At 30.6% G+C, this 26,525-nt stretch overlaps 1 protein-coding gene across 10 annotated transcripts in view; it reads left to right on the plus strand.

The window, feature by feature from the left end:
• The window catches only part of LOC143048112 (dorsal-ventral patterning tolloid-like protein 1), a 153,512-nt gene that overhangs the window by 62,138 nt on the left and 64,849 nt on the right, over positions 1–26,525 (plus strand). For 3 of the 10 annotated variants that reach the window (XM_076221579.1, XM_076221580.1, XM_076221578.1), the window contains one exon: positions 21,702–21,786. In XM_076221579.1, coding sequence (XP_076077694.1) covers positions 21,708–21,786 — 79 coding nt within the window. In that variant the 5' untranslated portion in view covers positions 21,702–21,707. Of the gene's footprint in view, positions 1–2,720; positions 2,743–2,813; positions 2,861–4,419; positions 4,499–19,877; positions 20,021–21,701; positions 21,787–26,525 lie in introns of those variants that run through there. The other 7 variants (XM_076221587.1, XM_076221588.1, XM_076221577.1 and 4 more) reach the window with 5 other exon arrangements.

Consider the following 26,525-nt stretch of genomic DNA (forward strand, 5'->3'; position numbering starts at 1 on the left):
AATGTCATTAAGATTTATCAGTGAGCTGCACAAATGTGGAAAAATTAACTTTGCATTTTAATGTACTCTACAGACTGAAATGAAGAGATATTTGGCAATGTAAAACCGAATTTTGCGTGAAATAAGCAATTAATAATACAATTTGCGTGTTCTTTCCAATCTTAAACCTGCTTAATGGGCTTTGCTCATTGTTGAAGTTTGTACGGTGATTTATTATAGTTGTAACAGATCACATCAAAGACATCAAATAAGGTGATAAGTCGAGTATGCGGTCTATATAAGTATCTTTATTCTTCAAAATTACATTTAATTTTGGCTTCGTATACCATATCATAACAACCGTTCTCGATTATGATCTCTCTATAAAAATAATGATGCGTCTCCGAATATCAAATAAATTGCAATGAATAAAAACTAGACAACGTAACGTACGTCAAAAGCGAAACGTCATAAAACTTAAAAACGGGAAATATTATAATGTTCATGAGCGCAACGTTACATGTATGCGCAAATACCCAAAAATCGTATCTACAAGTATTATAAATAAAAGAAATAAATTCAGTAATAATAAATGAAGTAACCCAACAATTTGGAATTACATTTCAAATCTAACAATAGTTATTAATTTCTGTGTCATTTGGTCTCTTGTGGAGAGTTGTCTCATTGAGAATCATTCCACATCTTCTTATTTATATTAGTAACATATTTGGTTATTAGCTCATTCGGACAGTAATGTTTTGTAATAAACACATTTCCAATAGAAATAATAATAATAAAAAGTCAAAATTAAGACAATAAAAATCCAGAGGGAAAGCTTGATATGTTTTATTTTCAAGGATAAGGTTTATTTTATTGGAGAGTTAGACTGATGTCACAATAAACTCACACTTATTGTATTGGTTGCATTGCATTGTTTATTCATGATCATAGAATATAAAGGACAAGGTTCACTAATGGCACAAAATGGCCTAAAATATCAACTTTATCATAAAACGCCAAAAAGGTCTCAATTTGGTTCGTAAATGGGTCTATTTCAAAAGTATAAATGCTAATTATATCAGTTCTTTTCATAAGACTACAAGATATTCACCAAAGTAAGCCCATTTTGGACATTTTGTCAAAATATGATGATTTTGTGCATTTTTCAGACATAAAAGCTTTTGAAACACATTGGCCACCACCTACGATCCAGAATGTGTTGTAACCAAAAGATTCCAATTTTGATATAGATTTCATCAATATAAACACTTTTTGGATCGTAGATGGAGGCCAAGGTTAATTATGCCAAAAACAATTAAAATTATTGACAAAAAGTACCAAAATTGACCTTTTAATACAAATTGTACTCATTGAAGGGGTCATTGCTCCATAAATAGTAAAGGAAAGTGCCAGAAAAAAATATTTTTGTCTTAGTAGTATTATCACAAGTATTTCTATGTGACATTTGTAATTTTTTGCCCCAATTTTAAAAACATAAAAAAATCAGGGCCAATTTTAACCCTTCGTGAACCTTCTCCTTTATTAGTTTGTTTAAAGTTGAGAAGCCTAATTAGGTCAATTGTGTCATGCTGACATGATTTAAAAAAAAATGTAGTCTCAATACCTTAAGAGTTTTAGTTTAGCAGACTTGTAACAATGCTTGTACTAACCAGAAAGAAGTCCTAAAATTACATGATTTGAAACAATTAAAAAGAAAAAAAAAATAATGGCATCATCAGTGACAATACAATAAATGATATACAAGTTTGACGGACAGCAAACAATGAAGACCATTGAATTACATGCCTATGGCTTTGGACAAGCACATATAGAATGAAATGAAGTTAAACATGTATGTGAATACTCAACACCCACCTAGTAACCTAAGTCCTGAAGTATGAACGGAAATCTATTTTATCATTCATATAGTTATTTTATAATTAAGGCCACCTTCCAAAACTTACCTATATTTTCTAGGAAAGTAACTAGGCTTTAAACTTTAAAGGAACACTATATAGTTATTAGCCCATTTTAGCCTACTTTGCCGTGATTTAATTTTTCCTAATTTCAAATTTACCTCATGTATTTGAACAATGGAAGATCCAAATTTAATATGTTAGTGACAATTTATATTCTAGTTATTTATCTTTTCACAAAAGTTACGAAAATACATCGTTCACGAAAATTAGTTGGTTTACAGTAAACATGAATAGCTCTTCATGCATGTAAATAGCATTATACTAAAGTCTAAATAAAAACAGATCCATTCAAAGAAACAGATATTATTCAAAACTTGCCTATTTATCTGTTTTCCAACAAAGAATTATGAATAAAGGTATTGTGAAATATGAGTGTGATTACAGAAAATTAATACCAACATTTACAGTTGATTCTGGTCAATAGGAAGTTTTTCTAAAGCTGTTTAATTGATAGAACATTTCCTCACATCTTATAGCTTGGCTTTATGTCTCTGAAATTGATTTTTTTTTGTCAATTTCTTCTTTATTCTCACAAATATTAGAATGACAATAATCTACATGATAATTTTGTCGATGGTTCTGTTTGGATTCCTGAAATGACAACTGTGATAATTGCCTATCATATACAGCCTACCATAATTGGTAGTTAGACATATGAATATTTTGAGGAGTATATTGTTTAGTAATTATACTTATTGATTAACCCTTTAATGACTGATGTTGACTTGTAAATCCCTGTGACAAATGACAGAAGAGCGTTTGTTTGGAAGATCACTACTGTTTGGTATGTCTATTTGTTCATATGTTTTATTCCTTCATTAGGATAAATGGTTTTTTATATTCATTAATGGAATATTATGTGGAGTAGCATGTCTTAAGTAAATCTCTAATAGCTATTTCAGGTATGCAATTTAATTTGATGTAATGCTGAAAGGAATCATTTTATTTATAAGAAAGTATCTTAGATCAAAGCTTTTATCAATGTTTTTTAATTTGATTTTGTAGAGAAGCTTATGTGTAATTATTATCCATCAGCTAAAGACAGCTATGATGATTTTTTAAATAACTTTGTAATGTTTATCCAGTTGTTCTATTTTTAAATCAAGGAAATAAGCTTTAAAGTCAAAACTGTTGTATTACATCTAAGGCTTGTCTTTATTTATTTTTATTATTATTAATAATGCCTCTTTTTGAACCCCCTCTCAATGCATTTAGGTGGACATATAATTCATGGCATCTATCCAGTCTTGTAAGTGCTCTCACGTGAACAATTCTTGTCAGATTTTATGAAAGTTATATTAAAAGTTTATATCAGCAATGTCTCAGAAAAGTTCAAAAATCAATGATTCATCAATGCTAATTAACGATTTTTAAAAGAGAATTGCCCCTTGGAAAACTGCTTTGTTAGCGCTCTTACATGTACATTACCAATTCACTTTCATTTTTTCATGAAATTTATACCAAAAGGTTAGTCAGCAATTTGTCAGAAAATTGAAATCAATATAGGTCACCAATTTTTATAGAGATATACCCCTTGGAAATCTCAACTATATGGAAAAATTCAGTTTATAAATGTATTTAAAGTGTTCTTAATCCTTCATTTCTCTAAATTGTTAATAAATAGTATCAAGAACAAACAAGAAACAGAAATATTTATGTAGTTATTTTCCTTAAACAGAAAACATTATCTAAGGAGTTATTGCCCCTAAAATATTGTTTTTTCTTGTTGTTGTTGTTGTTTTTTTTTCAACCTTTTTTGGCATTCCTTGCAATTTTGTTTTGAAAAAAATATAGGAGATGGATTAAAAGTGTTGATTACAAACAGAATGTATCTACCCTGAAATTAGAGAAAAATTAGGGGGAAAAAAGGAAAGACAACCCAGTCCATAAATCACTACATAGATAACTTAAGATTGATCAAAAGAAAAGTCACTAAAAACCTGCTTACATTTTCTGTCCTGAAATATGTGGTGTATTTTTGTCAAAGAAGGTTCTTTTTAAATTTGATTAATAAAATCTTCTTCTGAATGTTTGAATTTGATGTTATATTATCATTAGTAATCAGTATATTGTAAGGCATAATTGTATAATGTTTAAAAGTAATATTTGGACTGAAATTCTCAATAAAAATCTTTTGTTTTGTTCAAACACTTTGACAGAAGATTTTAATAGAATTATTTAAAGTAAGAGTTAACAACTATTCTATTGAAGTTTATTCATGAGTGTTTACGGGATAAGTTAGTAAATAAAATATATTCCTCTTTTCACTTTAAACTAAATAAATAAAATGTTTGCTTTCCTAACTCAAATACGGAGACGAGGTTTTTCTCACAGATTATAACTTATACAAAGGAATTAGTAACTTTACCCCACACTCCAACCTGTAGCATACCATTCTGAAGTAGTATTTTTTTTACAATTAGACTCTTCTGATATATTATATAAGACATTTAAGGATATAAGTGTTTTGTGTGTTTAAGTGTTTTGTTTATCCTGTTTTACTTCTTTGAAGGTAGGACAATATTATTTCTATATATTAAGTAAGTCTTAGATTCTTTACTCAACAATTTGTTTTGGAATTTTTAAAATATGAAAAAAAACAAGGTTACATCTCCAATACATGCCTTGTCAAACTCAAATTAACACATTTCTATATTTTAGGTCAAATGGGAAATTTTGACTAAAACCTTTTTAAGCATACATTTTGAAATATTTAAACCATAATTAATGAACATAATTTAAGTTGATTTGACTTCAACTTTATCATTATCTACTGGAAGCTCAAAACTTTAGCCTACTTTGATAAATCAATACTTTAACCTGATCGGTGAATCATGAAATCTAGGTCAAAATCCTAATTTTGGTGTATATTTTAAACACCTGATTAAGAACACTTGCCCTGATTTTGCATGAAGTATATTCATGGACGTTAAGCAAACATCAATCAATCAATCAAATAAGCACCCTACCACATATTCTTAATTTATGTGTGTGTACTAAGTTTCAACTTCAAGTGACCAATATCCTTAATTTATGTGTGTGTACTAAGTTTCAAGTTCAAGTGACCAATATTCTTAATTTATGTGTGTGTACTAAGTTTCAAGTTCAAGTGACCAATATTCTTAATTTATGTGTGTGTACTAAGTTTCAAGTTCAAGTGACCAATATCCTTAATTTATGTGTGTGTACTAAGTTTCAAGTTCAAGTGACCAATATTCTTAATTTATGTGTGTGTACTAAGTTTCAAGTTCAAGTGACCAATATCCTTAATTTATGTGTGTGTACTAAGTTTCAAGTTCAAGTGACCAATATCCTTAATTTATGTGTGTGTACTAAGTTTCAAGTTCAAGTGACCAATATCCTTAATTTATGTGTGTGTACTAAGTTTCAACTTCAAGTGACCAATATCCTTAATTTATGTGTGTGTACTAAGTTTCAACTTCAAGTGACCAATATTCTTAATTTATGTGTGTGTACTAAGTTTCAAGTTCAAGTGACCAATATTCTTAATTTATGTGTGTGTACTAAGTTTCAAGTTCAAGTGACCAATATTCTTAATTTATGTGTGTGTACTAAGTTTCAAGTTCAAGTGACCAATATCCTTAATTTATGTGTGTGTACTAAGTTTCAAGTTCAAGTGACCAATATCCTTAATTTATGTGTGTGTACTAAGTTTCAAGTTCAAGTGACCAATATTCTTAATTTATGTGTGTGTACTAAGTTTCAAGTTCAAGTGACCAATATCCTTAATTTATGTGTGTGTACTAAGTTTCAAGTTCAAGTGACCAATATCCTTAATTTATGTGTGTGTACTAAGTTTCAAGTTCAAGTGACCAATATTCTTAATTTATGTGTGTGTACTAAGTTTCAAGTTCAAGTGACCAATATTCTTAATTTATGTGTGTGTACTAAGTTTCAACTTCAAGTGACCAATATCCTTAATTTATGTGTGTGTACTAAGTTTCAACTTCAAGTGACCAATATTCTTAATTTATGTGTGTGTACTAAGTTTCAAGTTCAAGTGACCAATATCCTTAATTTATGTGTGTGTACTAAGTTTCAACTTCAAGTGACCACAACTTCATGGTAAACTATCTTAAACAAATCTTTAACTTGATACAGGACAGATGGACAAACAGACAAACAAATGTTAGCACAGACTGGAAAACATAATGCCCCTCCTATTGTAGAAGTGGAATGAAAATAAAGATGGTGTCAAGCAAACTTGTTGTAAATTTAAATTTTTTATGAGATATTCAACATTTTTGCAATACACGAAGTACAAATGATTACAGGCAGGTTGTGAAATTTGTTTCTGACAGATCCTTAATTATAGTCCCTAGTAAATTCTGACAGGTCCTTAATTATAGTCCCTATTAAATTTCTACCATTTCGACATAACGTGTAGACATTTTCCAAAAGCCGTATGTTGACTTCTAGATGTCTGTTTGAGCTGTTGGGTTCCTATTTTATTGACATATAATACTCCTTTTATTCATAGTTTACATAAGAATTTAGTTACTGCATTTAGTTGGATGCAGTAGAATGTGTCCCGTGCTTGTAGTGTATGCCCTTATATTTTTCAGTTATTGGTTGTTTGCCTGTGAGAGAGCTTTCACATGTTTAATTATATAGATAAGACCGTTGGTTTTCCCATTTGAATGGTTTTACACTAGTAATTTTGGGGCCCTTTATAGCTTGTTGTTCGATGTGAGCCAAGGCTCCGTGTTGAAGGCCGTACATTGACCTATAATGGTTTTCCTTTTTACTTTTTTTTTAAAATTGTTATTTGGATGGAGAGTTGTCTCATTGGCACTTACACCACATCTTCCTATATCTATGGATAGAATTTTTACTTGAAAAAAGGGGGATGACCTAATTAATAAAATAATGGTCCACAGAACTCACATGTATGTTTATACCAAAGCTTCTCATTAATCCTAAACCCACATGTCAAGGTATAGAGCATGAGTTCTTTTTAATTAGTGAAACCCCCTAAAAAGGAAGTCTAATAGAAATAAAAAAGTGTATGATGACACTAATTACGGGAGAATCTTTAAAATTTTCATGTTAAATCATTTGCTTGATAAGGAAGTGTTGCAATAGATGAATCCTACCTAGGACAGATTTCATTCTTGACTGTGTAAACAAGATCAGTTCAGGCTACTATTAAATAGGAGAATCAGAATAGATCAGTACTGTGATACTATGATCGGTTCATGTAAGTCCAAGCTGCCATTATAAAGTGTATCAAATAGAAGGAACATTAGACAAATTGAATCAGTATAATACATGCATTAATTATGAGGCATAGCATATGACGAACATAGTTTGAAATTAAAACCTGGAGAAATGTTTGAATGAATGAATCATACTATTTGTTGATGACATGATGGTTGTCTTCTATAAAAATTTAACTACTTTCAATTTGAAATATATTATAGTAGGTATTGTATTGACATATACCATATTAGGAATGTTAGAAAACTGATGTTTTTGGTCTGTACGTCAGTTCATTTGTTCGTTTGTATATGTTCATCCGTCTGCCTGTCCCACTTCAGGTTAAAGTTTTTGGTCAAGGTAGTTTTTAATGAAGGTGTATTCCAATCAACTTGGAACATAGTAGACATGTTCCCTATGATATGATCTTTCTAATTATGCCAATGGACACATTCTTGTTTTATACATAATTTACATACATTGAAAATTCTGGATATATGTTAGTAGTTCTACAAGTTCCTCTAAATGGCTAGAAATAATTAAAGCAAAATAAATGAAACAGTTCCACGAAATCATTTGCAGTTTACATGTTGATTCAAATTTTGATCAGTTCACCTTTCCCATTAAATAACTACAATAGCTGTTGTTTTCTGAATAGCTTATTCACTTGGAGGCCTTTCAATGTCTTGGAAGAGAAATCTATCTCTCCTTGATTTATTTACCTGAAGAAAAAAAATTCTTCTAAGTAGATGAAAATACATGTATCAACTCACAAAACTGCATGTGATGATTTATTCAATATCAATAATTCTTTTTCAATCTATTCAAATAAAAACACTGATTCAAACATTTACAGTTGATTTCTGACAGAATTTTAACATTGTTCCTATTTTACTTCATACAAGTGAGTTGGCCAGTAAAGTCACCAGGGGTACGACCATTTAATATTCTCAATCCAGATTGAATACAAATCTCATTTAAACTTTTACCACGTGTGGACAATACCTCATCCATACTGTAACGTACAGGAAGGTTAAGATCTGGAGAAATTTTATCAAAAACTGGTATATTATCAAGTGATTCATCATTATTTATAAAGTTTATAGACCTGGGTACCAGTTCTAGCATTTAGATCCCCTGTTAATAGAATCTTTCCAGTATCAGAGTATTTGGAAATATCTTTCTCAATAATGTCAAAAATATCTTCCTGTAGAAATTTTGTATATGAAGAATTTTCTGGAGGATAATAGATATAACAAATAAAAATATCATCTTTCAATCCAAAAAAGTTACTGCATAATTGCAGCCATATGTAATCATTATTTACATGTTCCAAAACTTTTACACCTGGTCGTAACTCTGATTTAACAAATATTGAGATTCCTCCTGAACGTTTATAAGTGCCTTTAGATTTAGGTCTATTAAGATGAACTGGTGTAAAACCATCGAGTGAAAGGGATTCTTTTAGAGAACAATGAGTTTCAATTAAACAAATAATATCTTTATGACATATTTCATTTACAAATCTTGGGTCACTGTATTTGTCAAAGGCCCTTGTTTTTATGACCACTAGAACATACCCGCGAAATCACGGGCATATAAAGCTTGTGAACTGTTGTAGGATGATTTTTTGTTAAAGATATTATGTATGTAGAATTACATAAAAGGTATCTCCCTTTTTCCAAAGTCCGATATTTGTTTCCTTTCTGTTAAATTCAATTATATTCGTGTTTCTGGCCTACGACCACAATTATTTTTCTCCTTTGCTACTTTGCTTCTTTTGGTAAAAGTCAAATCAAATTAAAAATTTGCACCGTTTCAAACATGAAATAAATGTAACTGCTTATATATAGACCATTATAAGTCTATAAAATATGCTTCTATGACAATCCATCAGTGCTTTTTTGAGAGCCTTATTAACATGCCAATGGTAGGATTTGAATCATGTATAAATGACTAATACCGACTAAGGTTAATTTGAGGGGTTGTCGATCGGAAGGGTCCTGATCCCGAAATCCCGTGCTTAAAACCATGAAATCCCGAGCTGCAGAATTTAAGGAAATTCATATCCCGAAATCGAAAAATATATTCCCGGGTCCCGTAAGGATCAATCCCCTTATCCCGAGCTTAAAAACACCCGATCCCAACGCCCCGAAAAAGGTCCTGCATCCCTCTAGTCTCTACCTTACTTTCATTTTTGCCAAATCACTATTTTTCCTTTTAACAATAAATTTTTATGCCCCAATTATGGGCACTATGTTTTCTAGTCTGTGCATCCGTGTGTTCGGTCGTCCGTCTGTCTCGTATATCTGTCCCACTTCAGGTAAAAGTTTTTGGTCGAGGTAGTTTTAGATGAAGTTGAGCATGTTTAACTTATTTTAATATATATGCAAGTGGTATGACCCCGTAAGTAAACATTTCAAAGAAAACAGTAAACAGAATCAGGGACTTTCTATACTAAGTTAGTATATAGTCTAACATAGAAATGGTCTGACAGAATACAGAGAGTCTCTATATATTAAAGCAGTATAATCGTAGTTTACATGTAGATAAACCCGAAAAATATTTGTCCTCTCTAAGGAGGTTTAATAGTTGTGATTTTGGCGATCTAAACACCATGATATGGAGAACGCTCTACGATTGGTTGTACTTGTGTCACATGTTTTACTTATTTTAATATAAATGCAACTGGTATGAGCCCTTAAATAGTAAACATTAAAAAAAACAACAATAGACAGAATACAGAGTCTCTATATATTAAAGTAGTATAATCGTAGTTTACATGTAGATAAAGGCAAAAAATAATTGTCCTCTCTAAGGAGGTATAATAGTTGTGGTTCTTGCGATCTAAACACCACGATATGTAGAACGCTCTGATTGGCTTATCTATTTTTCATTTTTGTTATCTATCATACGATTGGTTGTATTTGTGCATGTTTCAAACCAGAAGTCTTAGCTATGACTAAAAGTCACTCTGATGACGGAATCATATCTGGACTCCTTTTTTGTCGTTTTTCTCCAAAAATAACTCAATCTGAATAATCATAAGAATGGATGACAAATGCGACTATGCATGTTACCTATAGGACAGAGAGGCATGATGATTAATTTATTGTGGAAGGAAGAGAAGCGACACACAAAATGAGGTCTTCTCGTTTAATAGTATAGATACTGTGGATTCATTTATTTTCATGGGTACCAATTTTCGTGGATTTTCATTGGTATTAGATTTTGTGGTTTTGTTAATCTCTAAATACAAAGCCTATGAAAAATGTGTACTTTATTGAACATTTGAATTAGTGGTTCACCTGCACCCACGAAAACCACAAAAATTGGTATCCACAGTAATCATTATCCTTTCAGTGCATGCAAGCTTTTTGCTTCAAAAAAGTTCTATAAAGATTTAACATTAAGCAAATGATAATATGACATTTAAAAGATTTTTGTCTGATTTTTTATGCTGCGTTTATTGAATGCTTTGCCCAAACAGACAGGATAAAAGATATATACTCCTTACTGCAGAGGCTGTCAGGTTTTCTTAGTAATCACAGAAAAAAATCTAATCTTTTATCTTACGAAAGTCAAGAAACGGAAATAAATGTCACAGTAGCAGTTAATCTGGGTAAAAATCTCTGTCACATGCTTATTTTACTGCAAAGTGTTAAATTAGAGGTAAATTGAGCAGGAAGATCCTATGACGAGCCTAGTCAACTGTCACCAACCAACCAATCAAAAGATCTCAATCTGTCACACACCAAACGCTTTCCTAATAGTAGTCAAAGATAAAAAAAAAATATGAAAGACAAAAAAATATAATTAAGATATAGTCTATAATTGATTATACAATTTCCATTATATTCTTGGGGTATTAAGATAGATTGTTATAGAGGTGCTAGAAGCTGATTATGACTTTATACATTTGTTATAAAGCAACATTATGGTTGTAGTTAGTTAGCTTTATTTCTACAGCAATTTGTCTTTATGTTTTTTTATTGATTTTTTTCTCCTAACTATCCTTGTTGACTCGTCACATTACTGACCAACAGTAGGTATTAACAAAGAAGAATGTAAAACATTGTCCGATAATTTGTTTTATCGATAAATTGCATGTTATGTGTCTCGGTAAGATCTTTTTAAGGAAAAATATATCTTGCACTTTAGTTCTGAAAATAGCGAAATATAACCTGTACTTTAGTTCTGATAATAGCAATCGTAGGAATTTAAATCGAAATTCAATATTAGTTTAAAAAGCAGAACCTTACATCATCTTTAATTTTCTTATGTAAAAAAGAGGATTTTTATTTAAATCTCAGAGGCATAAAATTCAAATTGAGCAAATTATTTTTGCTGTAGTCACCTTCATAAGATCAAGTTCTTTTTAAGTGCTTTATTGACAACTCCTTACTACAAATTAATTCAGATTAAGATATTAGTTTTATGTTTTGTACTGTTTCCAATTGCAAGGTGTGTAAATATTAATAATTTGTCCCAATTGCATTCTGTAAGTTGAAAAAAATGGGATGAAATTGGAAAATAAATGAGCATGTTATTTTTTCTCTTTTTTCCTTCTTTTTAAAAATTTAAGTTTTACATTTTTAATGAATCATTTATCTGTACTATTATAGAAACAACAACTATAACAAAATTGCAAATATAACACCTGAAATGGTAGAGATAAAGATACATTTTCTGCCAACTCTTGGACTACAAAATTACACAGTTTCGTGAATGAATTGTGATTTACTTTGGTTGTTAGCGAAACATTGTTATGATCTGTCTTTACGTAAGGGTAAATATTAATAATTATCGATCTGATATACTCTTTCTAATTAGAGTATCAGATTAAACTAATTACCAGCTAATCAAAAGGGAGATAATAGGCACGTCAATACCACTATATGACATGATTACTGTTCCAGCATATGACACAAAGGATTGTCAGATTAGGCTGTTATAATGGCTATTGATTGGTTGATGCCATTTGATACCTATATTAACCTAAGCAGGTGATTTCGTGAGGTGATTCTTATTAAAATCAGCAGATTATAGAGAATGAGCCCTTGGTCTAATATATTGTAATGAAAAAAGTTATGCTTGAATTATATGTATTTTTTTAATAAAATATTTCTATTAGTTAAAACTCAAGGAAAACAATCTTGATAATATGAAAGAGAGATATATTTTATGATAATAAGATGATATGATAAACCCCCTTTTAAAATGGCTGGACCCGCTCCTGTGAATCTATAAATTTATAGACCAAAAGTTAATACCATTAAACTACCTCAGTAGACAACTGTTGACAAGAATTCTTATCAAGTACTGGTGCATGCTGAAATATGTTGGTATATAACAGGGGCGGGTCTAGCCATTTTTAAAAGGGGGTTCCCAACTGAGGATAAAAGGGGGGTGTTCCAACTATATGTACTATATGTCCCCATTCAAATGCATTGATTGTTCAAAAGCTTCCAACCCGTAGAACCTTCCACCCCTACCCCTCCTGGATCTGCCACTATATAAATGGGATTGGGAGTTCAGGCGCATGAACATGTGTTAGTGTCTGGACAGGGTTTGGAGTATAAACTTATTAAGGTTTGGAGCTCAAACCTCCCCCTATTAAATCACTATCAGAATAACAAAATGGTACACAAGAAGCTACTTAAGTATGCCCTTCACTCATATTTTTTCAAGTTATTGACATAGATAAATTGAAAATTAGATTTACTGTGCTTATCCAGTGACCTTTGGGGTATTACAATAGCAATGGCCAAAACAGTTTCCCAAATTGCAGTTAGATTTCTTCTCCAACTAACTGATCAACTGGTAAAATATTTTAGCAGATTGCTCAAGTGTAATGTTGTTAGTATGAAGTGAGTGCTGTAAAATCAAAAGTAATACTTACCATCCAGATCCAGTTAGTTGATATCTTTGTCAATTGTTTCAAACACAAAAATGACTTACTATAGTATGAGTCACTGAATAAGAAGGTCTAATTTTGACATGGAAACTTCTATCATAAATAGATTTTATAAATAAATAGTTGAAAACATTGTTTTGTAAGTCTATAATTTATAGCTCCGTTTTCCAACAACATGTTAGTGCATAATTGTAATTTGGATTTTTTTTTCTAAAGCAATTACTTATCTGCTACCATTAAAGGGAAATAATTTACATTACTGAAAATCAGCAAAATGTTGTCACAATTTTTGTCTGACAAATATCAACTTTCCTCATTTAATTTGTTTGTAACATTACTTTTATGATTATTAAACTTTTATCCTCTGTTTTGAAAAGAAACAATGAAATTTATTTTTAAGTTGATTAAAATTTTGAAAAAAATTGTAGGCAAAATCAGAAGCCAGGTATCATTGATTAATTTTTTAGTGTACAATAACTCAATAAAAATTATTTCCCTTTAATGCCAGCAGATCAGTAATTTGTATAGAAAATATCATACGAATCATAATTACACAATAACTTTGTCTTAGAAGACAAAGCTATAAAATATACATCTACAAAAATGTTCCTTCATCCAAGCATATCTTGGATGTGCAGGATGAAGGTCATTCTTAGAATATGAGCCTGAGGCTCGAAAGTAATGAATTAGCTTAACTTCTCTATGAGGGGTGAAGCTTACATATAATATCTCTGTTTAAAGAAACAAACTATACCCATAGCTGGCCAGTGACCTTGACCCTAATATATAAGCACCTGTTCCATAATAACTTGTCATAATTTAAAGCAAGTTTGTGTCGACCAAATATAAAACCCAGTGGAAAAGGGTGGGTCTGACTGATAATCCCTAGGGTGGGAATTAATTACTTTCGAGCCTCAGGCTCATATTCTAAGAATGACCTTCATCCTGCACATCCAAGATATGCTTGGATGAAGGAACATTCTTATTCATATTTCGCCTTCGGTCTCAAGTAATGAATTAGCTTGTTTAAAGTGTAGACACAAACTAAAAACAATTTTTATATAAATGCCAACATTTAATAAAGGATAAAAATCACAATCACAGTAACTACAACTGAAGAAAAGCGTTTTAGTACTGATATTATTCACTTTCCTGTTATAGAACTTGTAAAAGGTTTGATCATATGTCCAGACAAAACTGTTGCCATAATGTCCTTAATAGAACATTCTGAAGCTAAATGCACCTATGAAGAGGTTCCTCTAAATAAGTTAACCTTAAAACCTCGGATAAAATTAGAACTCTCTCTAACTATCTAAACTTTACGAAAAGACTTAGATGAATTCTCTCACCTATTTTGTACACAAAACATGATAAATCATTGTCTTAACAACACAAAGTTTTGGTTTATCAAAACCTTTGATCACCTCGTTAGGTAAACTAACTAACAGATCTAGTATTTTTCAAAAACTCATGTATATGAAAAAATAAAGTGCCATGTCTCTGAATGAAGAAACATAGAATGTAAATCTACAGCTGATAAAGATAGTACTTTAAGGCAGCTGTAGTCAAGGCAAATAAAGACACAAGTATAAAAGACAGTCTTCAATGTTAAATTCTCCAATGAATATTAAGAACTTAAAAAAGATAGCACTAAATTCATCTCCCAAGTGAAAGAGTATCTAACTCTTCAATTGCAGATTCAGGTTTAAGCAACCTTCCACAAATACATGTAGTAAACAAACAAATTAAGTAACATCTATTTCTTAAAGGATAAAGTCTGTTTCAACATAGAACAAGGAAAATTCACATTAAACATGCTGAATATGAAAAGCTTGTGTTTTACAAAAAATTCAATAATCAATAACATCCTTTTTAGATGGTGATAAGGAATTGGTTCTCTTTGAACACACCAAATAATGAAATTTCTCAAAAAATATTGATAATGCTTGATTATAGATGCATGGTCTCCAAGATGAAGTGTAAATATATTTTACAAATGATTCTGAAATCTCCTGTTTATATTAAAGTGATTTCTGAGTATAATACACACGTTTTTACCCTACTGCACAATCAACCCTTCAGGTGTTGTTTCACTTATATTTTTTACAATATACAGTTGAATTAAGTCTCTTCCTGACAGAAAGACATTATCTTCAGTATGCAACATTGTTACTAATTTTTATGCTTAGCAGTTTAACTGGCAAATAAATTAAAATTGGTCTTAGCAAAGAAAACCAACTCTGAGCAGGCCAAAAAGGATAATCAAAAGAGCCTTCTGAACTTTATCACTAATAATTTTCATTAATAATTATCCCCAACAATGAAAAAGATGGGAAAATATAAGGTCTTAATTCTGACCATGAAAAATACAAACATCTCTGAAAGGAGCTTGTTGGTCAAAAGACAACGAAGTAATTCTCTACAGATTTGAAAATGAAAACGTGATAACAACAAAACAAATATATCTTCTTTCAATTGCCATCCTTTTGAATCTGTAAATTTTTTAACCATATGATAAGCATCAAAAATTTCTTACCAGGAATATAAAGAGCTGTGATAAAAATGTTCTTTCTTGAACACCAAGCCCAAATAATGAAATATTTGTAGTAAGCATGTTAAGTGACAACGAGGTTTTACCTCCTATTGCATAATAAAAGCTACTGAAAATGTATTTTCTGATTGTATAACTCTCTGTGACTAAAACTTTTTTCTCCAAAAGAAAAATATAGCCAACAATACTATGAAATCTATATGAAATGAGCGCATACTCTTAAAGAAGCTCCATCTACCAACAGAAACATTTTCTTCAAATTTGGATCCCAAATCCTTCTTATGAGGAATCTGGTCCAATCCAAAAACTTATTTGGATGGGTCTATAAATCAAATTTTTAATTTCTGATTTTAAAATGTTAAAAAAAAAAATTCACCTACATGTATTGATGAAAATAAATACTGTAACAACTCTACAGTGTTTCAACATTATTTCTCGCCATGTTTCTGCAATGTAACATTCCCACAGATACTGCATTAAAAGCATTCGTCACAAAACCAATATATGATGTAAATCATCTATAATACAGTTACACAATTCTATTTAAGAAGAATTTCCCAAGGGAGATAATATTACCATTTCTCATCTGTCAGAAAAAACTTAAAAAGCTCAGTATCAATAATGAGACAAAGGAAAACAATGTGCTTCCAAGAAATGAGTACCAACTTCTCAAAATTTCTTCCGAAGCACAGCTTATCAAGCATTTGCACCACTTCTTCTGTATTCACAATACAATCATCTAAACTCTGATCCATAATAAAAGAATCATCAATGTATAAACTATAGCATGTATATACTTCAAGTGACATTATTTCATAAATACATAGACAGGTTTTAAAACCTTAGTAAAAATTCTTGATACAGAAGCCAATCCAAAACAAAAACATAAATATCATATCAATGTCTTTTCCACATGAATCAGGAAAATGTGATATAATCATAAATGAAACTTAAATATGCATCTGTGTGATCTATAGATGTTAGCTCTCTCTCTATATATATATAGATATTTATCCTAAAAATTTAATTCTAAACAAAAGATAAATGGTCCTGCTCCAAATGCTGATTAGCAACAAGCTAAGTATGTTTGAATTTATCAAATAGATACAGGCCTTGAAGACCAATCTTTCTTAGGAACTAAGAAAATATAGGAAATAAACTGATTTTCCATTGATCGATCAACCTCTTAAATAGCTCCCTTAGCTATCAATTTTTGGACTTCTGAAATTAATTCATCCTTATGAAAGGTGAAATGTATTTAATTCAAAAATGATGAACCTTGTGGTACATCATTAAAAATAATTTTATAACCATTTCTTATTAAATCTAATATCAATAGATCATTAGTAACATTTTCCAAATCATAATATTTAAGTTATCTATACTGTATATATAGCAACTGGTTGAGAAATGTGACCTCTTCGAGATTCCCTGTTCCCTTTTGAAACCCTCTCCCTCTCAATGAAGGGAATTGCCTACTAGTATAGTCGCCCTGTTGACCAACAGAGCCTCTGCAGTTAAAAAACTGATATTGCCTTTCCCATAACAGCTGGGAGTAAATTAATTGCTAGACCTGGAACCTCTTCCAAGGAATCTAGAATTTGCTTCAGAATCTTTGTATAAACACTAAGTTTGCTTCATGCAATCATAACTAGAAACGTGATAAAGCAACTATCACAACAGAATTACAAATAAGTTTTATCATCTAAATATTTCTGAGCATCTCCTATGGGTCTAACCAGAAACCCATGGTCAAACAAACAAATAGAATTTTACAATAAAATCCTTGTACTATCAAGATCCAATGGCCCATTCTTACAACAAGAAATAGCCAACTCAACAATAGGGGTGATGATCAACCCCTTAATAAAGTATCTCTGGGTTTCCTGCATCTTTGAAACCACAGAGTGGGCCTGTCTAGGCAGTGCCATTTCGATTTTTTATTTATCCTCGACACACTAGGATTGTCACAGTTCTCAGTGTGATAGTATTACCTCTATGAACTTTATATTTTCCTGATTTTATATTTGCTGACATGGTAGTAATATTTACAATTTTGGGATTTTCAAAGCAAAATCATGATTAAACTGTTCAACAAACAGGATGAGATAATGGACCATTAATCTCACTAATAGAAGCCTTAAAGGCTTCTGAAAACCTTAATGCAGGATCAAAAGATGAATCAAATTCAACTCCGACTGGACTATCATCAGCCATGGCACAAACTCCAAAAGGAGGTACATACACAGTATCATTTCAGTAGTTCAGATCAAAATATAGAACTAAATCTTCATTAAAGTAAGCCTCTAATGGCAAAAATCAAATATAGCAGCAGGTTTCTCTACAAACTCTGCTCGAGTTGAAGGCAGTAAAACTGTCTCAAACCTCATGATTCATACAGGTTCTTTAATACATTAATAATAATGAGTCAATGTATCAATATACATGCCTATCTTAAAACTCAACAGCACTTTCGTGAGAAACATTCACAAATCAAGTAGATTTTGAAGCTATACAAGTAGCACTAGATTTAAAAACTTACTTTTTACAGGTTCTGTTGCTTTGTCAATTATTTCCAATTGCCATGCCATTATGATCTTTTATAAAACTACTAGGTTTTATAACTGTTTAAGAAGAGGATTTATTCAAAATACCTCTTGTTTTCCTATTAAATTTATCATCTTTAATTTCTAAAACATCATTCTAAACATCTTGCAAAAACAATACATTTGCATAAACAAATTCAGCCATTGTAATACAAAAATGTGTACCTGTGCAGGTAAAACACGTGTAAATTGTGAAGAGTACTCACGACCTTCAGGTGAATAGAAATACTTTTAAATATCTACCTGTTTAACAAACAGGAGTATGAATTAAGTAACAAATGTGCCGTACATCGTAGTGTACTAAGGCAAAAACTTAATGAATATATAAAATTGTCATACATCGTAGACAATAAAATATTTAATTAATTTCCATGAACACTTGTCATACATCGTAGACAAGAAATTTTTAAATTCATTTCCATCAACACTTGTCATACATCGTAGACAATTGAGGAAGTATTATTTCTAAATAACAAAATAACATTAGAACTTGTCGTACATCGTAGACAAGTTAATGTAACTTTAGTAACTCTCTCCCAAATTTAAGATAAAAATAAAATAACTAAAAAGAATTCAAGTGAAGTGTTCACTTCACCCCTCTAGAAAAATAATGACAAGTTATTATGGAACAGGTGCTTATATATTAGGGTCAAGGTCACTGGCCAGCTATGGGTATAGTTTGTTTCTTTAAACAGAGATATTATATGTAAGCTTCACCCCTCATAGAGAAGTTAAGCTAATTCATTACTTGAGACCGAAGGCGAAATATGAATAAGAACAATGGTTTGAACTATTTATTTATAAAATCTATTTATGATAGAAGTTTCCATGTCAAAATTAGACCTTCTTATTCAGTGACTCATACTATAGTAAGTCATTTTTGTGTTTGAAACAAATGACAAAGATATCAACTAACTGGATCTGGATGGTAAGTATTACTTTTGATTTCATGCACTCACTTCATACTAACAACATTTCACTTGAGCAATCTGCTAAAAAATGTTACCAGTTGATCAGTTAGTTGGAGAAGAAATCTAACTGCAATTTGGTAAACTGTTTTGGCCATTGCTATTGTGATACCCCAAAGGTCACTGGATAAGCACTGTAATACATATAAAAAAGTTTACATGATAACTAATTATGATGCTCTTATTGAAAGGACATTGAAAATTTCATTTGCAATTAAGATCAAAGAATTCATCATACTCATATTTAATATTTATCAATGATTTTTCTTTAATTTATATGTAAGAGAACACCTGATCTTCTCTCTGATTATATCATAAATATTCACCAGGTATGACAAAATACCTGTTCTTTTGGAATTATCTTCTATGACTTAATTATACCTTTTTCCCCCTGAAAAGTTATATTTCATTAGTTATCCCATTATTTGATTATCATGGGAAATAAAACCATACCTAGTTTTATTGAAGTATGACGAAAAAATTGAATAATTGCCACAATAGATGAAATTAAAATCTATTCTTCGATATTTCTTATATATTTATCATTTCAAACATTTAATGGATATAAAGTGCAAATTAGGATGCCAAACTATTTGTTTGCTGACATTTAAAATGAATTAAAATATATTTAAGGGCGACAAAGGATTCATTTACACGAATTTTACAGGTTTTCACCTGACTATATAAACATCCTTGGACTTTTTTGTCTGTGATAGGAAAGTAATAAGTAATTTGTAAATATTGAGTAAGGACAGACACGGAGAATAATGTGAACTTGCAATGTTGAGTGCAAATTTATGGTAAGAAAATGACTACTTATTAACTAACGTGGGAGATCAAGACACGAAACCTTTGTAAATTGAAGATCTAATTTAGGAATAATCATTATATAACGTGTGACTCAGTGTCATCCTATATAGAGAATGAATACTTAAAAATATGTAAAAATAACAGTGGAAGCCAGGTTGTAAATTGTTTTGCATTTTTACTTGCAATTAGAATTTAAGAGATTAAATAGATGGTCAAATGAAAAGTTTACAGCTGAATTATAGGTGAAATACACTAAATTTCTTGTTGATTTAAAAATTCTTTTATTTTTCACTTTATTTTGTTTCACTTTGATTCATTTTTATATATTTTTTGTTCTAATGGTACAATCAAGTAATAAATTCAGAAATTATTTTGAGGTTTTTATTTGAATGTGAATAAAGTGACTGGATGAGTATTGCAATAATAAAATAACTTGCATTCTGATTTCTGATAATTTGATATCTGATTATGATAAATGTATGCAATTTTCCTGAAATCTCAAAAATTAATCTCACATTTTAGTCCATTTCAAAAATTGCAATAATAAATGCATGCAATAATTTCTGTACAAGAAGTAGTTTAAGTAACTAACAACTAGTAACTGTTCTCTCTGCATGATTATAAAATGAGGACACATAAAATTGAGAAGGAAATGGGGAATGTGTCAAAGCGACAACAACAAGACCATAGAGTAGACAACAGCCGAAGGCCACCAATGAGTCTTCACTGTTGCGAAAAACTATGGGTGGAGGCGTCCCTCAGCTGGCCCCTTAAAAAATATGTATACGAGTAAGGGCAGTGATAGACTATTTAGATTAGTATACCTTGTTAATTTGATTCATTATTAACTCCAATTACAGTGAACAATGTCAGACCCTAATGTTTTCTTTCATTTTGGTTCTACAGTACAGGACTAAATTATGGTAGACTTCAACCTGATTTTCCTTTTCAAGCATTCGTTGTTTCAACATGTTTTTTTGGAACATGAGAACATTTGATATTGTTAAAGAAAAGATAATTGCAAAATAGAAATATGCATTCCAATTCAATGATTATCTTAGGTTGTATGATCATGTTTTCATCTTTTAAACCTTTTAAACATATTTAAATGGTGTAAATTGTCTTTTACATAGGCTTGCAACTATTTATATTTTTTTCTTTTTTTTACTGCTATCTTTTAACTGAAAGTCATTCCTAATTTTCTTAAAGAAGACAATATAACATTTGAAGCAAACTTAATGCTATATTGATGATATATCTTTAACATTTAAAAACCTGAAATCTATTCTTGTCCAATTGATCATGTCAAAGTTTCTAAAAATGTAACAAAAAACAACTTAACATCTTGTTTCCAGTTGCATTTTCTAGCATTTATTTTTAAAATATTAATTTCAAAATTAATAGTTAATTGAGCCAGGTTCTGCTTAGCATTGTTATAGCAGTAAAATATATAACTCTTGGCACATCCTATCAAAAGAAGCAATATAAAAGGGTCATTAATTGATGGAAAAAAATATCATAAGTAAGTGTTATATACCAGAGAGTATTGAAACCATCTATCACTACTCTGGATGTAGTTTATGTATTAGCAACACATATTATAGGGGAGAAATATTATTTCATGCTATACTTTTATAACTTGTTTACCTAAACTGGTACCTAATTTTTCAGGAAAGGATGTTACCAAGGGAGACATGTTGGTTGCTTTGGATGTTGTACTTGACAACGATTTATTTATCACAGACAGGAGGTCAAGGTGAGACATTTTGTATATTCATTTCAATTCAGTGTTGCAGCATGGTGTCCTAATTTTTACATATGTCTCAATTAACAACTTTAAGATATAAGTTCAAATCTACAACTTTTAAAGACATACATTCAAATTGACAACTTTGAGACAATGTTCAAACTGAGAACCCAGTTCTTATTGTGATGTGAAAAAGACTGATGAGAGAGATAACATTAAAAAACTGGAGAAGATACAATTATAGCGTCAAAATCTGCACATGCTAAAGTGTCTTTGTTCTTGATGTGAATGTCTGTAGCTTGAAATGTGTGAATGTCATGTGCTTGAAATGTGTGAATGTCATGTGCTTGAAATTTTTAGTCATGTCCTTGAAATGTGTGAATGTCATGTGCTTGAAATTTTTAGTCATGTCCTTGAAATGTGTGAATGTCATGTGGTGCTTGAAATGTGTGAATGTCATGTGCTTGAAATGTGTGAATTTCATGTGGTGCTTGAAATGTTTGAATTTCATGTGGTGCTTGAAATGTGTGAATGTCATGTGTTTCATATGTGTACGGTAAATGTCATGTGCTTGAAATGTGTGAATGTCATGTGCTTGAAATATGTGAATGTCATGTGCTTAAATCAACATTTGTTTCTTGTATTCTAACATGTCTTAATAATGATTATACATGTTTTGTTAACATGTTGAAACTGAAACACAAAACTTAAGCAGAAATTGTTTAGTGATTTGAAAGCAGTATCATGTAACATCAGAATCAATTGTATAAAATGAAGAAGTTAATTTCAAAGAGAATAATAGCTCATATCAATTTTAAATAACTGTTATATAATATTGGATAATAATTGATTATGGATATTTATATTAATAATTCATGTTTTCAACATATAATTTTTTTTTTCAAATATTTTTTCCCCCGATGTTTATAGATATATGAAGATGTGGTATGAGTGCCAATTAGACATTACTCTCCATCCAAGTCACAATTTATAAAAGTAAACCATAATAGGTCGAGGTACGGTCTTCAACATGGAGCCTTGGCTCACACCAACAGCAAGCTATAAAGGGTCCCACAAAATTACTAGTGTAAAACCGTTCAAACGGGAAAACCAACGGTCTAATCTATATAAAAATAACAAGAAACGAGAAACACTTATGAACCACATAAACAAACGACAACTTCTGAACATCAGATTATAAACTTTTAATGTTTGCAACAAGTACACACAATGAATAATACTGTTGATTTTTTGGTGGATGGATATAAAAAAAAATCTATTTTTGGGTTACTCTAATATAAATTGGAATCATATGACCAAATCAGGTGATTCATCCTGTAACCAATAAAAGAAATGTATTTTATGAATAGAGAACATACTGTTAATATTAATCATATCTAGCAATATGACTGAATCCATGAATTTATCTTACAGGAGTTACTGCCCTTAGGCAATTATTTAATAAGTTGACTGGATATGCTTCAAACTGTCCTTAAATGGGAAGTGTAACACAACTCCTTCTAACATAAACGCAGTTGACAAGATTATTCTTTTAATTATTTTTTAAGCACACAAGAAACACAAAGTATGGATTCCCAACCTATATATTGTTGACCCAGAGAGATTAGAAATATTTTCAAGATTTTGTTTAATTTCTTATATCGCTAGTATGCCAAGTATCAGTTGATTACATAGACATTCAATAGGATAGAATCGTAGGTGTAATTTGTCCCTGGTAGATTAATTCTTTATTTATAGATTTTTAAATTACCAAGTATGGTCTTCTTCATCTTTAAGATTGTCAGAATAAAATCCTATTTATAGTAGTTTACAAATTTTCCAATATGTCTTTTGGACCTTTGTGCACTGTTTGTGGTTGTCAGACTTTCTGTTTTAATGTATATATTTTGTAGCATTAACGATACAGACAGTCTTTACACAAATGATACAGACAGTCTTTATACAAATGAAAGAGTACGTTTGGTATACATCCATGATATATTGTAATAATTTCACTGATGGTTCTAACATCTTTATTCTTTTATACCAGCATACCATTAAAAACCAATGTCTCTGTGAACTATATTTCATGCTTCATTAATTAGTTCTTAAGACTAAAACTTGTAAAATCTACAGGATACATAAATTTTAAATTAGCCTGAAGTTAATTTCTTAAATGATGAATTAATATGTAGTGTACTTAGACAAGTAAAACATTTTGAAGAACTGTAAGATTTGATTTTTTATCATCAAATTTTTTAGCTTTCCTGTGAAGTCCATTTTGATGACGTCACAAAAATAGGAACCATTCCTGATGAAGTTACATAAAGGAAGAACACATCTTTTTGCAGAGCATTGGGGAAAAAAAGATTAAGTTTGTCTACATTTTCGTCTAAAAATCATAAAAGAAACGCATTCTTACACCAAAATCTCCTGCAATATGATATTTATACACTCTCGACATTTAAATTCTAAATATATAATACCCTCGCATTTAACTGGACCGAATGGAGACATATCATATTGCACTTGATGCAGTGGAAGAATCTATTTGTAGCTGTTACAGGTTTTAGGCAAAATTAACTGCTGCATAATGTTTGATTTAAACTAAAAATTCACATAATGATTTTACTTTGATGTTTGGTTTGGACTTGTTTTACATCCTACAGTAAGTACAAAAAAAAAAAATATGAAGATATTTTGATGATGTAATAGTTTGCTCAGATTTAAGTTTAATATGCAAGTTTTATAGAGTTAACATGATTGGAAATCTGAATATAAATAAACTAATACCTAATACTTACAAAATTGAGTTTACGACCCTCATTTTGAGTGCAGTGTTAAAGTCACATTTTAAATGACAGGAGATTGCTGCATTCATAAATCACTGAGAAAAAAAAGAGAAAATGATTCTAATTCAATTGAAACTTCCATCGCTAGGTTTTAGCAATACCATCAATTCAAAATCCAATTTACACTTTCATTTTACAAGAAAGTTTTTAAATTGATGCTTCAGGATTTCTACCATATTTGTTACTGGAGAAATTATTGTAGAAAATTAGCACCTTAGCCTCATGCTGCAATGTCTCTAAGCTTCGATACCGGCAGTTAATTCATCATTTATACCATTAGGATGTCACTGTGTTCGACAAAGGTTTCAGTGAAACGGAAATAGTCCCATTCTTTTCATCTTAACATTTTCTAGGATTAAGTAAAGTGGAAATTTCCCTGTGGAGTGTATTGTATTTGTATTGGGTATATATCAATGTCTCCCGTCTCACATACTGATGATATAATTGTACCTTTAAGTAATGGTCAGTCAAAAGAAAAAAATAAGCTCATAACCTTTATAGAACTTTAACAAATTATCTCCCTTTTTCAGATTAATTATTGCAGCATTAAGACATGGGTTAGAAATTGATCTGTTTTTTTATATTATCTGACAAGTTGAATTTGAAAATTTGATGGTTCTCTAAGGAAAATCTTAGACTAGTATATATATCACTTGTCATGACATTCAGTAGTACTTGTAACAGGATCAAAAGGTAAATTGAAATGAATTATACCTTCACATACGTAACTTGCTATAACTTGACATACAGTATCTACATTTCCCAGGTGTATTGTTTTTGCAGTATCTCATTTCAGACTCAGGACACAAGGAAAATTGTTATTATATAAAGCACTAGACCTTCACTTTCATAGCACAAGGAATACACTTATTTTAAGCACAAGCCATGCAAATAGGTTTGGCACAAAATGCATGTTGTCTGTTCTATGGTCAGGTTGTTGTCTCTTTGAAACATTCCCCATTTCCTTTCTCAATTTTATTAAGTACAAGTCATTTACATATTTCAAGCCTTTACTCATTTTAACCACATTGACACATTCTTAGGACAATATTAACACACAAATTAAGCCCAAGATACCAAATATTAAGCACAAGACAAACAAACAAATAAAGCCCAAGATGCCTACACATTAAGCACAAACATAAGAATTTTACACATTTCAAAACCTGAAGGCATTTACTCATATAGAAGCACACAACATTCCCACATTTTAAGTACAAGTCATTTACACATATAAAGCCGAAGACACTCACAAATATCAGGCAATGACATTCTTACATTTTTAGCACTAGAAATACCCTCTTGTTAGCGCAAGCAGACATTAACCATTTGTTAAGCATAAGATATGCAAACATTATTTTGCACATGACATTCCCCTCTTTCAAGCACACTAGAACACACCTGCGAAATCGGGGGCATTCAGAGCGTGGTTGAAAGTATGTAAACTGTTGTAGGAAGAATTTTGTAAAAGATTTTGTGACTGAAAAATTTAAGGAAAGGTATCAAAAGTCATAGGTGCTTGGGGATAGGACAATTGTTATTGTCCCCCTCCTCCTTTTTTTTCTCCAATTTCCCAATTTTTTTGTTTTCTATTAATTTCAATATTAGTCCGGCGGCTACAAGCATATTTCAGACGAATTGTGCACATCCTGCTACAAGCATGAAATTTGGCATAGACCTTCCTCAACTATTACTCTTTTATTTCAGATAGGGAGGCATTTGAAAAAAATGTCTCACTTCCGGTAAAATCCAAAATGGCGGACGTCATACTTAAATCAGTCCAATATCGAAGGCTAGCGTGTAAACATGTGTTATTATCATGCTACTATCATAATATTTGGTACAGACCTTTGTTTTTTTACTACTTTTGGATAAATTAAATAGATTAGGTGTCTT

Source organism: Mytilus galloprovincialis, chromosome 10, assembly GCF_965363235.1.
Source record: "Mytilus galloprovincialis chromosome 10, xbMytGall1.hap1.1, whole genome shotgun sequence".
In the NCBI taxonomy this organism is placed as follows: Eukaryota; Metazoa; Mollusca; class Bivalvia; order Mytilida; family Mytilidae; genus Mytilus; species Mytilus galloprovincialis.